Source organism: Sus scrofa, chromosome 3 (genome assembly GCF_054392235.1).
Source record: "Sus scrofa isolate SSC_HxYL_T2T_F1_AM1 chromosome 3, Sscrofa_HxYL_maternal_Yorkshire_Landrace_v2.0, whole genome shotgun sequence".
NCBI lineage: Eukaryota > Metazoa > Chordata > Mammalia > Artiodactyla > Suidae > Sus > Sus scrofa.
The window spans coordinates 115,783,061-115,797,949 of NC_139385.1; the positions used below are offsets into that span (position 1 = coordinate 115,783,061).

At 39.8% G+C, this 14,889-nt stretch overlaps 1 protein-coding gene across 13 annotated transcripts in view; it reads left to right on the plus strand.

The window, feature by feature from the left end:
- The window catches only part of FEZ2 (fasciculation and elongation protein zeta 2), a 49,980-nt gene that overhangs the window by 7,024 nt on the left and 28,067 nt on the right, over positions 1 to 14,889 (plus strand). For 10 of the 13 annotated variants that reach the window (XR_014842273.1, XR_014842264.1, XR_014842265.1 and 7 more), the window contains exons 3-5: positions 5,131 to 5,247; positions 9,580 to 9,721; positions 11,096 to 11,364. Coding sequence is in view for 3 of the 13 variants with exons in the window: in XM_003125247.7 (XP_003125295.5) it covers positions 5,131 to 5,247; positions 9,580 to 9,721; positions 11,096 to 11,364 (528 nt within the window). In the remaining 10 variants the exon portion in view is untranslated. Of the gene's footprint in view, positions 1 to 5,130; positions 5,248 to 9,579; positions 9,722 to 11,095; positions 11,365 to 14,078; positions 14,180 to 14,889 lie in introns of all 13 variants that reach the window. The other 3 variants (XR_014842268.1, XR_014842269.1, XR_014842270.1) reach the window with 1 other exon arrangement.

Below are 14,889 nucleotides of genomic sequence, written 5' to 3' on the forward strand. Positions count from 1 at the left end.
ACAACTGAGTGCTGTATTCTTTTTTCACTACTGAACTATGCAAAATTTACCTTTTGGAAGCATTCTTTAGATTATTCCAAATTATAAAACAGGATCTAAATGAAATTTTTTTCTTGGCAAAGGGAGAAGAAATTCCTTTTGCATTAGGATGAGGAAAACATTGAGGAAACCACAGTTCCCTAGATTTCAGTTTTTAATTTTTTTTTTCAATTGCTGTTTAAGATGGCGCATGTCTAAATGTGATGGGTCTCTTCTAGAGTAAGGCAACTGGTACATTCCAAATTCTTACATGGGCACATTTTTTCCATTTGAGGCAGCTTGAGTTTCGTAGAGGGAAACAGAACCACAGCTCTGTATCTAAACCTGGCACTGGAAGGAGTGATGGGAATGCTTGGCAAAGAGAAGGCACGTTGATGCCGAATGGGAGTGTGAATAATGAGACCCATGACAGCCAAGGTTAGTTTTCAAAGCCCAAAAGGGATTCCAGCCTTTAGCATATGCCACCCCTGTAGGGAATGAGCTTGGCTTCCCCTCTAGAAAGATGATCTGGGATCATTATTTCTGTTGTCATGGAAATTTATTCTAATGGTTTATTGGTATCACTCATGTGTTCTGGCAATGGCTATAAGCCTATTCTAAATCCAATGCCATTCTCGATCATGCTTGTTTGATAGAAAGCTTCCAAATCATTTTTCTTTAGGGACATCTCCTGTGTCCTATTCTTCCTACTACCATGAGTATTTCTTTGGGGACAGGGACTCTGCTTCATGTACCTTTATATCTTCAAGAGTAGAAACAGGAAGGAGATAATAACATCTTCCTTAGGAGTAATTTTGAAATTAAAACTTTCTCTTGTCTATAAGGGCACAAATAAGACAAAACTATGGTCTTCAAGTTGCAACTCAGAATTGTGATTTGGGAAGTGTTGAAATATTTTAGGTCAGTGAATGGAATTGTTAGAGTGGACAATGACATAGAGTAAACCTTAAAATTCTATCGTGGCACTTTTCATCTCCATTTCTACAATCTTTTTTTTTTTTTTTTCTTTTTTGTCTTTTTGCCATTTATAGGGCCGCTCCCGCGGCATATGGAGGTTCCCAGGCTAGGGGTCGAATCGGAGCTGTAGCCACTGGCCTACGCCAGAGCCACAGCAATGCGGGATCCGAGCCACATCTGCAACCCACACCACAGCTCAGGGCAATGCGGGATCGTTAACCCACTGAGCAAGGCCAGGGACCGAACCCGCAACCTCATGGTTCCTAGTTGGATTTGTTAACCACTGAGCCATGATGGGAACTCCCAACAATCTTTTTTTCTTTCTTTTTTTTAGGGCCGTACCCTTGGCACATGAAAATTCCCAGGCTAGGGGTCTAATTGGAGCTACAGCTGCTGGCCTGTGCCACAGCCACAGCAATGCCAGATCGGAACCGTTTCTGGGACCTATACTACAGCTCATGGCAATGCCGGATCCTTAGGATCCTTAACCCACTGAGCAAGGCCAGGGATCGAACCTGCAACCTCATGGTTCCTGGTCGGATTCCTTTCCACTGCGTTACAATGGGAAATCCCATTTCTACAATCTTGAAATCAAACATCTTTTCTCATCAAGAGCCAAACCTTGGAGTTCCTCTGAGGCTCAGCAGATTAAGTGTTCAGTGTTGTCACTGTTATGGCATAGGTTCTATCCCTGGCCTTGGAACTTGCACATGCCGCAAGCATGGCCAGGAAAAAAAGGAAAAAAAAAAAAGAAAAGAAAAGAAAAGCCAAACCTCTTAACCTTTCTCCTCTCTTAGTAACAGGATAGCTGTCTAGTTTAAAAAATAAGACTTTACATGAGAAAGCAGCTCTGCCTCACTTACCCCATCATCTTTGATTGCCACTTACCAGAGGGGGAACCACTTTCAACTACTTCAGCTTCCAGTAGCTAACATTCTCCTATCATTTCGTTTCACTTTATTCTTCAACTTTAGACTGGATCCATTTACTTTCTACCCCGAGGATGAGGGTTTAGCACCCTCATAGTCCTCCTTCCAACCCTCCACACCATAACCTTCACAAAAACTTTCACTTCCCTCATCTTTCCAATATGATTTTGTCAAAATATTGGCTTTAATTAATCTTCATCATTTATGTAGACTATTCAAACGTTCACATTTGAGTATATTTTATGGTTACATTTCCTCTTGTAATTTTATTTGTTTTTTTTTTTTCCCCTTAGGGTAATACTAATTGTCCTTTTGTGGTTGATTTAAATTAATATTAACTCACTAATTCAACCTCAGCAGAGCCATAAAACTCATTTCATTAAGCAGAACACACTAGGTGATCAGTCTCTTTTTCTCATGCTTTTCTTAATTCCTCCTGTGTAACAATTCTAGTCTGAATTGGTTACTCTCTGGTTTAGCTTCACGGCTGTCATTCTGGGGTCTTTACTTCACTATCATTATAAGAATTTCCTTCACATCTTTCTTTTTTAGATGTTATCCTGCTTCCTTTTTGGTTTTCCTCCCTTTTTTTTTTTTCTTTTTCCTATGGCCACACCTGTGGCATATGGAAGTTCCCAGGCCAGGGGTCAAATTGGAGCTGCACCTGAGACCTATACCACAGCCACAACAATGCCAGATCTGAGCCACATCTGTGACCTATGCTGCAGCTTGTGGCAATGCTGAATCCTTAACCCACTGAGGCCAGGGATCATGCCTGAATTCTCATGGACACTGTGTTGAGTTCTTAACCTGCTGATCTACAACAGGAACTCCTCCTCCTGGTTTCAATGGAGCATATTCTGCAGTAGCTTTCTGAGAAAGGGTTGTATGAGAGGTAAGATCTTTGAGAACGTGAATGTCTGAAGATGTGTTTATTCTAAATTGTCGGTTTAGTTGGTTATAGGATTCCAGGGTGAAAAAATTTATTGAAACATGGGAATTACATTGATTTTTCTAGCTTTCTTTGTTGCTGTTGAGAATTTAAATGACATTTTTATTTCTGATCCTTTTAATGATGACTTGGTTTTTTCTCTCCGGAAGCTTTAATTTTTTTTTTTTTTTTCCACACTGTTCTGAAATTTAATGATATGTCACAGGCCCTGTCTAGGCCTTTTCTAGCCTGATGATACAGTGAAGAGTGGAAGGAGGAGGTGTGTTTTATCACTGTGGTGCAGCATGGCGTTGCAGTATATGGTAGTAGATAGAACTGATGTACCTCTTTTCCCCACCTAACATTATGAAAGGCAGCATACTAGTGGTTTCTTTGCACCTCTCACTTGTAAATTTCTTACTCTGTGGGTGTGTTCATCATTAAACTTGGGACGTGTGAGGACTTAGGGAGGCAGTAGGGACCTCCATCCATCCAGTTATATCTTCAATTTTATATGTATCCCCTGCACTGGTAAATATTTTTCCCAAGGAAAATACTATTTTTTAAATTATATATGATCTGCTAGAATTTCATGGTTGCCTCTTAGAGTTGCTTTTTATTTCTTTTTAATGATTTTAATTTTTTTCCATTATAATTGGTTTACAGTGTTTTGTCAATTTTCTACTGTATAGCAAAGTGACCCAGTCACACATACATACCTACATATATACATTCTTTTTCTCCATCATGCTCCATCACAAATGACTAGATACAAATCCCTAGATACAGCAGAATCTCATTGCTTATCCATTCCAAAGGCAATAATTTGCATCTATTAACCCCAGATTCCCAGTCCATCCCACTCCCTCTCCCCCCTGCCCTTGGCAACCACAAGTCTTTTCTCCAAGTCCATGAGTTTCTTTTCTGTGGAAAAGTTCATTTCTGCTGTATATTAGATTCCACATATAAGTGATATCATATGGTATTTTTCTTTCTCTTTCTGACTTCACTTAGTATGAGAGTCTCTAGTTCATAGTTTCTTGTTGCCCTTTTGTTCTTTGGGAACTTGGTGGGCCACTCCTTCTGAAGACTAGAGTTTGAATTTCAGTTCTATTCATCATCTGAGTGGTTGTGTCATGATGGAGAGATGGTGGACAGATGATCCCTTGTCCATTTTGATCTGAGTGTTACAGGTCAGGCCTTTATATAATCAGTAAACTCTAGATCTTTATTACAGGGGCTTTTAGCTTGGTGTGGGCAGGCTAAAGGACATTACATGAGGTAGACATGGTGTGATACCCTGGGGGAGGTGGGGGGAGGGTGGCGGCAACAGCAAGCAGCCCTTTGGCACCTCTGGGCATGATGAGAGGTAAGGAGAAGAAGAAGTTACTAGAACCTGGTGAATGTAGCTGTGGGGGAAAAGTCAGCTTGACAGGAGCTGTAGCCTTTGGAAATACGGTAGGGAGGGAGACAACAGAATAAATGCCCAGGTCTCACCCTCCTACCTTCCAATCTCCTGCTGGTGTCTACCAGTGGTAACCCAACTGGAAGCCAGAAGTCAAGGGCATTATTTGATGCAGTCCATAAAAGTCAGCCTCTTGGGGCACAGGGTAGGATGGAAAATGTCAGTGAAGCAAAGGGAAAATCTCTAGCATAGTTAGGTTTAAACATATTTTTGGAACCTAGAAATAGGCTTTTTTGGAGGAAGAGATAGATATTCAACTGGAAGGGCTAAGAATGAGCCTGGTGGGCAGTTTCCTTCTGCCAGGGAGTTGGTTACATATCTTTACTCCGTAGCAGTTAGTTTTCAAGTAACTGACTTCATGTTCTCTGTGGAATTTTAACACATACCAATCTTCCTATTAGATCATGAATTCAATAACATTTGCTGCTAACCCTGTCCGCCCCTCCCCCCAATTTCCTGCAGCTTGCTAATGAATACCGTATAGTTTGGTACTTACTAGACCCTCTAACCCGTGGAACTAACAGCCAAGTGTGCGTTTCATACTGGGCAGTGGGGGAAAGTTGGGTAAGTTGCGACACCTTAGCAACTTCACATTTATTCCACATTCCTCTCATTTCTGTTTGAGATGAATAAACAAAGGACCTTACACACTGCCCAGTACAGAGCAACTGTGATAATGTCTCCCTTTTGAAGCTCTTGGCAGATGCTTCCCTCTGCAGCCTCCTTTACTCAGACACTTCAACTCTGTTGTGAGCAGAATGCCCAGCTCTTAACAGTGGTGTGTGTATTTATTTACTTTTTGGTTTCAGGTGAGTGATGGCCTGCTCTTTGATACCTCAGATGATGAGGAGCTGAGAGAGCAGCTGGATATGCATTCGATCATCGTCTCCTGCGTCAATGACGAGCCCCTCTTCACTGCAGACCAGGTACAAAGGAGAGTCCTCTCAACGAAGGGAAGGGAACCGATGCTGAAAAATGACTTATTATCATGGCCATAAGTGATGGATTGTTGGAATTTACTTGTTTTTCCTATATTTTCTGGTAATCTAGGCCTAGCAGCTCCTAAGGAAGGAAGAAAGGGTATGTAATCTGAAGCACATGGCTTATGTCAGTTGGGAAGATTTTTTTCAGTATAAGCAATTTTCCAAGACAAGCGTTGTTCAAACAGTACAGTGGGTTGCTCAAGGAGGGTTATCACTGACAGTGGAATCAGGAAAAAGATTGTGAATTTTCTTCTTTCTTCAGATTTAGCCAGATATGGGCAAACTATGTCTGTACAAAAATTAGCTCGTTTCTCTAAAACCTACATAAAAATCATTAGCACTTATTAGAAGTCCATATTGTGTATCTCAGGAAGAAGGGAGCATTATTCCTGTGGAATGCATAGTCGTGTCAATCCTGTATTCATTTAAAACCAGTTGAATCGGCTGTCTTATTTTCTGAATACTCTTTCCACTTCTGGTGTATTGTCAAAGTGTGGTGCAAGAACTACTTCCTGAATTCAGGTGTTCCACGGCTGCTGGGACTGTGAGTTCAACAACACTATATATATATATATATATATATATATATAATTTTTTTTTTTTTTTTTTGTCTTTTGTCTTTTTGTCTGTTGTTGTTGTTGTTGCTATTTCTTGGGCTGCTCCTGCGGCATATGGAGGTTCCCAGGCTAGGGGTTGAATCGGAGCTGTAGCCACCGGCCTACTCCAGAGCCACAGCAACGCGGGATCCGAGCCGCGTCTGCAACCTACACCACAGCTCACGGCAACGCTGGATCGTTAACCCACTGAGCAAGGGCAGGGACCGAACCCGCAACCTCATGGTTCCTAGTCGGATTCGTTAACCACTGCGCCACGACGGGAACTCCTAATTTTTTTTTTTTTTACTTAAATATGTCTTTTTAGGGCTGTACTTGTGGCATGTGGAGGTTCCCAGGCTAGGGGTTGCATGAGAGCTACAGCTGCTGGCCTATACCTCTGCCACAGCAACATGGGATCTGAGCAGAGTCCCTGACCTACACCACAGCTCACAGCAATGCCAGCTCCTTAAGCCTCTGAGCGAGGCCAGGGATTGAACTCGTGTCTTCATGGATGCTAGTCAGAGCAGTTTCTGCTGAGCCACAATGGGAACTCCGACACTGTATTTTTAGGCTGGAAAGTTCAGTAACGAGAGAGATTATGGCAAGTTTGGGAGGAGTACATTAAAATGCGTCATTTTGGTGCTCCTTAGTCATATTTGCAGATGGATTGTACTAAGCTTAGAAAGAGCATGGTGCTTAAAAAGCAAGATCGTAAGTCAGAGGGCTGAGGGAGGTAGAGCTTGATATTCCAGGGAAAGCGGTGACCCTGAGAACTTACTGTCTCTGCCTGAAAGCCATAAGCCATTACTGCTTTCAAGATGGATAGAGAGATTCTGTAGGCTCTTTCAGTGTCTCATTTTCCTGTTTAAAGTGCCTGTTTGGGGAATTCTGTTGTGGCTCAGTGGTAACAAACCCAACTAGTATCCATGAGGATGCAGGTTAGATCCCTGGCCTTGTTCAGTGGGTTAGGGATCCGGCCCCAGCGTTGCTGTGAGCTGTGGTGTAGGTCACAAAGGCAGCTCAGATCCTGCATTGCTGTGGCTGAGGTTAGGCTGGCAACTGCAGCTCTGATTTGACCCCTAGCCTGGTAACTTCCATGTGCCACAGGTGCGGCTCTAAAAAGCAAAAAAAAAAAAAAAAGTGCCTGTTTGGGAAATTTTTCTTACTGATTAACATAATCCCCACTACAGCTTTACTTCTGTTTCTCCTTCGTACAAGTGTTACACATTAAGCTTACTGATTCATATTGTATTCTTTTTTTCTAATTTTTTAAAACTCTTAGGTCCATTTAAAAAATTTATTTTTACTGAACTATAGTTGATGTACAATATTTTTTTTTAGGTGTATGGCAAAATGATTCAGTTGTGTATATGTGTATATACATAATTATATATATAATTCTTTTCCATTATAATTGATTATGTTATTGAATACAGTTTCCTATGCTATACAGTAAATCCTTGTTTATCTATTTTATATATGGTAGTGTGCACCTGTTAGTCCCACTACTCCTAACTTATCCTTCTCCTTCCCATTTGGTAACTATAAGTTTGTTTTCTGTGTCTGTGAGCCTGTTTTGTAAATTCATTTGTACTATTTTTTAGATTCCACATATAAATAGTATCATGTATCTTCGTCTTGTTTCAGGAGTGCGATAATCTCTGGGTCTGTTCATGTTGCTGCAAATGGCATTTCATATTTTATAGCTGAGTAATATTCCATGGTGTATATATGCCACATCTTCGTTATCCATTCTTCAGTTGATAGACACTTAGGTTGTTTCCATGGCTTGGCTGTGGTTAAATAGTGCCACTATGAATATTGGAGTGCATGTATCTTTTCAGATTAGAGCTTTTGTCTTCTGGATATATGTCCAGGAGTGGGACATACAGTATCTCTATTTTTAGTTTTTTAAGGAAATTGCATACTATTTTCCATGGTGGCTGCACCAAGTTGCATTCCTACCAACAGTGCAGGAGTGTTCCCTTTTCTCCATACCTTCCCAGCATTTATTATTTACAGACTTTTTTGATGAAGGCCATTCTTACTGGCTTGAGGCAATACCTCATTGTAGTTTTTATGTGCATCTCTCTAATAATTAACAATGTTGAGCATCTTTCCATGTGCCTGTCTGTATGTCTTCTTTGGAGAAATGTCTATTTAGATCTTATGCTAAGTTTTTGGTTGGGTTGGGTTTTTTTGTTATTGAGTTAGTTGTATGAGCTGTTTGTATATTTTGGAAATTAAGCCCTTATTGGTTGCAAAATATTTTCTCCCAGTTGTAGAGAAACAACATTTCATTTTGTTTATGGTTTCCTTTGCTGTGCAAAACTTTCAAGTTTCATTAGGTCCCTTTTGTTATGCTTTCATTTCTATTGCCTTGGGAGACAGGTCCATTTTTTTAAAACTGTTGAGTAATTTTTCTAATTTTCCTTCAATTTTTGCCAAGTTCTGTATCCTTAACTTTTAGAATCTGGAACAGGACAAGAAACTGCTATAAGACTTGAGCAGCACAGCATATGACAGTAGATCATTGCTTCAAAGGCAGATATGTTTCTGAAAATTTCCTGCTTTCTTAGAGCTTTTTGTAGCTTCTACATTTAAAGTAATTTTTAAATATCCCTTTGTCTTCCATTGAAATTCTTTTTCTGCTGTATGAAATTCTTTTCCTACTGTTAAAGGAAAATTTTGCTGCCATAGAGGTAATTTCTTATTTTACTTGTGTGTGTGTGTGTGTAAGGTAAGAAGTTTTACATACACACACACATGTATAAGTAATATATATGTATGTATATGTAACATATTTGTATGTATATGTAATATACATGCACATATAAATATGTAAAGTAAGAAAATTTACATATATACATATATGTATATATAATATATATGTGTGTATATACATAAAACTTTATATATATATATATTTTTTTTACACTGTTGTATTTTCTGAATTTTATTTTATTTCTTTTTTCTTTTTGCCTTTTATAGGGCCGCTTTCTGAGGCATATGGAGGTTCCCAGGCTAGGGGTCGAATTGGAGCTGTAGCCACCGGCCTACACCAGAGCCACAGCAGTGTGGGATCCGAGCTGCGTCTGTGACCTACACCACAGCTCACTGGCAACACCGGATCCCTAACCCACTGAGCAAGGCCAGGGATCAAACCTGCAACCTCATGGTTCCTAGTTAAATTCGTTAACCACTGCGCCATGATGGGAACTCTGTATTTCCTGAATTTTATGTCAGTTTTATTCTATAGCTTTAGATTGAGCACTTGAATGTGGTATGGGGTAAATTTTCTGTCACCTGCTTTCTTTGAACAATGACTTATTTGGTTGTGGCAAGTCTGAAGTGAAATATATCTGTTTTTTTTGTAGCAGCATTTCTCAGACATGACAAGATCTGATCGGGCATACTAAATTGTGATGGACATACTAGATCATATTCTATTTGATTTTGTGCTGAGTATATTGTACTTTTTTTTTGTTTTTCTTATTGAATAAACCATGTATACTCTTACAGTCAAAATTTAGATTATTCAGAACACCCACTTCTGCACACTGTTGGTTAATGGAGAATTTAGTGCTTCCACTCTGGTTGCTTCAGGCGAGTGACATGTAACAGATGGATCATTTTTCCTCGATGTCCTTGATTAACAGTGATATGTGTATTTTGGAAGGTGATTGAAGAAATCGAAGAAATGATGCAGGAGTCACCAGACCCAGAAGATGATGAAACGCCCACCCAGTCAGATCGGCTGTCAATGCTTTCCCAGGAAATTCAGACTCTTAAGAGGTCTAGTACAAGCAGTTATGAAGAGAGTAAGAAACCTTCCTTCAGTGGGTGCTCTTTGTGCCTTTGTAAACCTCAGCTCTGAGGTGTGACCATGTCCAGAAATCTTTGGTTCTCACAGGTCAGGTTACATGCTATTCCCCTGCCTTCCAGTAGCACCTGGGGCGTGTATTGATTGTTGCCCAGGGACTATGGCATACTCACTTGAATCCTGTATTTGTACACTCGGGCTGTTGTAACAAAGTACCAAAGGCTGGGAGGCTTAAACCACAGAAAGCTGATTCCTTACAGTTCTGGAAGCCAGAAGTCTGAGATCAGAGTGTCAGCAGGTGTGATTTCTTCAGAAGCTTCTTCTCTCTGCCCTCCGATGGACTTGCCTGTGTGTATCTGTATCCTAATCTTCTCATTTTTAAGGGCATCAGAAACACTAATGGCTTCATTTTAAATTAACTATCTCTTTAAAGACCCTACCTCCAAATACTGTCATGTTCTGAGATATGGGGTTAGGATTCAACGATACCCTCTCTCTCAAATGAAGGGAAGTGCTAAGGGAAAACTGAAATGGGATTTCAGGGAATATTGTTCATTTTCCCAATCCTCAGTAAAATGCACACGTTGGGGCATATGTGTTTAAATATGTACTTAGCTTAATTCTTTCAAATTGACTTCTCTCTTCAGAAGTGTCCCAGAACCCAGCTAGGTTGCTTGTGTTTTCCTGTCAGCAGGTAGTTTCTGTACTCTCCCTCTGCTTTTACATTTTTTTTGCTGTTGTTGTTGTTGTTGGTTTTTTTTTTTTTTTTTTTTTTTTTTTTTTTGGTCTCTTTAGGGCCGAACCCGTAGCATATGAGAGTTCCCAGTCTAGGGGTCGAATTGGAGCTGCAGCTGCTGGCCTACACCACAGCCACAGCAGTGCCAGATCCAAGCTCTGTCTGTGACCTACACTGCAGCTTATGGCAACACTGGATTCTTAACCCCCTGAGTGGGGCCAGATATCAAACCTATGTCCTCATGGCTACTAGTCAGGTATGTTACTGCTGAGCCACAACAGGAACTCCTTGTTCCTTCTTTTTTTTTTTTTTTTTTTTTTTTTTTTTTGTACAAGCTTTTTCAGTCTTGGCTGAAAGATTGGAATGGAATGGAATGAATTTTTTTTTTTTTTTTTTAAGACAAGTAAAAAATTTTGTTACACTTTTCTTGTCAGCCATTTGAGAAGTAACTGTCTACCTATCTCTACTCAGACCTGCCCACCAGAAGTTTGAAGATTCTGAGAAGATCATAAACAATTTAATTATTTAGAATGTGATTTTTAAAATTTAATTTTTTTTTTTTTTTTCTCTTTGGCATTGCGTTACCTTGACACATTTTGGTCTTAGTGTCTGCTGTGCTTTGCTTTTTGGTCATAGGAGTGAAAAGGCTGTCAGTATCTGAATTAAATGAACTGCTGGAAGAAGTTGAGACGGCCATCAAGGAGTACTCGGAAGAGCTGGTGCAACAGCTGGCCCTGAGAGATGAACTGGAGTTTGAAAAGGAAGTGAAGAACAGCTTTATTTCTGTTCTCATTGAAGTGCAGAACAAACAGAAAGAGCACAAAGAAACAGCCAAAAAGAAAAAGAAACTCAAGAATGGCAGCTCTCAGAATGGCAAGAATGAGAGAAGTCACATGCCTGGCACAGTAAGTGATGTTTTGCAGGCAGCATCGCACACTGGAACCGTCGTCTTCCCCGTGGTTATCCCAGCACCGTGGGGCCTACACGTGTAGGACGGGGCAGCAGGGGCTTCTTACCAGAGCGCCAAGGGGCTTCTGTGCAAGGACAGCATTGTGCTCTGCTCCTTCAGAAAGGCGTTTCCTTGGTGAAGGTATAAATGATTATCCAGCTAATGAGGTACTGAAATGTTTAGAAGGGAAGTAAGTGGAAACAGAGGAGCATTAAAAGAGGATGTTTTAAAGAAATCTTTAAGTGATAATTTCAGTACATCAAAATGTTAGTAGAGGTTGTTTATGTTTAACTGGTGGGCATATGGATGATATTTTCTTATTTTTGCTTATCTCATGTGAGTTGTATAGTCAAAATGGGGTTTTAGAGGTAGCCCCACTGTACTGAGCCTAAAAGCATAGGTTGACTTGTAATAAAACGTTTTCCTCCTAATTTATCAGTGAAGTTGGAGTATGAGGATGGTAGAGGCAGTTTCATGACATCAGCCATTTGGCCTAGTATTTGGAAGACTAGAATATTACTGGCTGGTGAGAGCAATTTAAGGATATTTGAATATTTGACTCTTGGTATGGAGTGTTTTGTTTTTTGCTTATTTTTCTGAAGTGGTCCTCTTAAGTTCACTTGATGAAACTTCAAACACAAGCTGATAAGTGTATGAGATGCATTTCCTTATTGGTCTTATGGTCATTTCATGTTTCTTTGATCAGTTGAGACCTTGTATATTTTCACCTTTATCTTGTTTGTATGTGAGGAAGCATTGGTTAGAATGTAATGGTTGTGAGTTCCCGTTGTGGTGCAGCAGAAACGAACCCGACTAGTATCCATGAGGATGTGGGTTTGATCCCTGGCCTCGCTCAGAGGGTTAAGGATCCAGCATTGCCATGAGGTTGTGGTGTAGGTTGCAGATGTGGTGTAGGTTGCAGATGTGGCTCGGATCTGGCGTTGCCATGGGTGTGGTGTAGGCAGGCAGCTGCAGCTCTGATTCGACCCCTAGCCTGGGAACTTCCATATGCCACAAATGCAGCCCTAAAAAAAAAAAATAATAATAATAATTTAATGGTTGGACAAAGGGATTCATTTTCCTAAAGGGAGCATACCTTTTAAACTCATGGTATTCATAGCATGGTAATTCAAATAACTACATGTTGGCTGTTAAGGTTTGCAATTGTAAAAACTGTCTTTGATTAAATCTTGATTTTTTTTTTTTTTTTTTTCTAAAGAATACCTATCACATAAATCTCATTAATCAGACTCTGATGGAATCCAGGAAAGAGCATGCAGTTCTGGGTTGCTGAGCCACCAGTGAGAGTTAATACAAACAAAAAGAATCTTACCATGTAGCCTGTTCATTATACTGTTTTTGGCCTATGAGTAAATGCACGTTTCCCTAGTGTAATGTGATTTGTACATAGAAAGAATATAGTTTATAAAGTGACTTTGCCAAAGTTGCCAGACATGTGGAACAAAATTTTTTTCAGAAATTGTAGTATTGATGGAAAAGTGTTGAGTCGCTTCTAGTGACTGCCCTGAAAAAAACACCTCCCACCAAACAAAAATACCCCACCCAAACATTCCCTAAATCAAAACATTTATGAATATACAACCCTGGAAAGTTTCCCTTAAAATATTAGGGAAATGGACTTCCTATCGTGGCTCAGTTGTAACGAACCCGATTACCCGACTAGTATCCATGAGGACGCGGCTTTGATCCCTGGCTCCGCTCAGTGGGTTAAGGATCTGGCATTGCTGTGGCTGTGGCACAGGCCAGCAGCTGTAGCTCCAATTTGACCCCTAGCCTGGGAACTTCCATATGCTGTGGATGAGGCCCTAAAAAGACAAAATAAATAAATAATAAAAATTACATAAAATATTAGGGACAGTATTTTGTATCTCATATTTTAAAAATTGCACCCTTCAAATTGCCCTATTATGCAAGTATGATTAAATAAAATGCTTAGTTAAAAAGTCATGGCAAGGTTGGTAATTTCTGCCTATCTGCTTTTAGGGATTACATGTAAATCCTCCATTTATTCATGTTAACACCTCACTGAGGAAAATAAATACATCCCTGGAGGCGTTGAAAGGCTTCTTTTTGTAATTCCCGTATAAAGAGGGTTAGAGTGGATTCATTGTGTAATTTTACATGGCATTTATATTGAGAAATGGATTTGAGAAGGCAACATTTAGGTCTTATTTGAACATTTGTTAGTCTTGAAATAGATTCATAGGAACAGTAAATTTTCTTTCATAATATTTGGACTTATGAAGTTGCTTCTTAAGTCCTGATCTGCAATTTGGGTCAAAACCTTTAATCAGGCTGGTAATGGGCATCACTAGACTTGTGATACTAGTTCCCTCCATCTTTCTGAAGCCTAAAATGATGGCAAAAGACCATCCCATTTGTGACATAAGGATCCTGAAACCTATGATTCTGAAAATAGTGGTTAGTAGCTCAAAAGAGCTTTAAACTGAAATGACCATTAGCCTAAACAGATTCCAAGTTTCTGCCTTCCCCAGACCTTTTATAGAACATGAGGTTTTGGGAAAGCCTGATCTCAAAGAGTTAGCTATCATCAGTACTACCAATTTCTAAAAATTGGTGCCCTTTTTACAGATATCATGCATTACTTGTTTTCTAATAACATTGGTCACTTTTTTCTTTCTACTTTAGATATCTGTTTTATTGGCAGGACTTGGACTTTTTCCTTAAGCACGGAATAGCTTCCTTCCATTTTTCCTTAAGCATGCTTCACTGAAACAAAACATCAATTGGTATGTGTTAGAACACTTTATCCATAATTGCTAGCTTGTTCTATTTGGTCCAGAGATACGATAATGAAATATTTGAGTGTGAATAGAGCAGAATTCAACTCTGTTAGGTGTTCATTTTGGGGACATGTTTTGTTTCAAACATTTGCTGTAGTGAAGAGAAAATTAGTGGGCTTAGGGATGCTTCTTATAAATATTAAAATACTGAGTATCTTAAAAAAGTGAAATGTCATCTTGATTTGTTTCAGTTATTAAGGTAATGTGTTCCATGTTGGATAAGGTACAACTATTCATTTGGATAATATTTGCAGAGTGTCTTTCTCATGCTGGAAACTGTTGCAGATACAGTGGGGAATACAACAGACAAGGCCTGTGGCCTCTTGGAGCTTATGCTCTAATAAGGCAGATAGGCACTAAACCAAAGAATGAATAGACAGCGTGATGTCAAGTAGTAGTAAATGCCACCAAGAAAATGAAGGGCTGGTTAAGGTGACCAATAGTGATGCTGTAGGGAGCTACTTTCCGTAGGGTGGTCACTTTGCCACTGCCCCTCCTGATTGCCCTCCAATTCTGTTTGGAAGGGAGGTTGGAAGAGTTGATCTTCTTTTTGGGAAATGAGACTCAATGGACATCTCCTTTACCCTACTCAAATCTAGAGAAACAGAGGGGTGGGGAGTAGAGACTGGAATGGTTGCAGGGCACTGTCTGTTAAT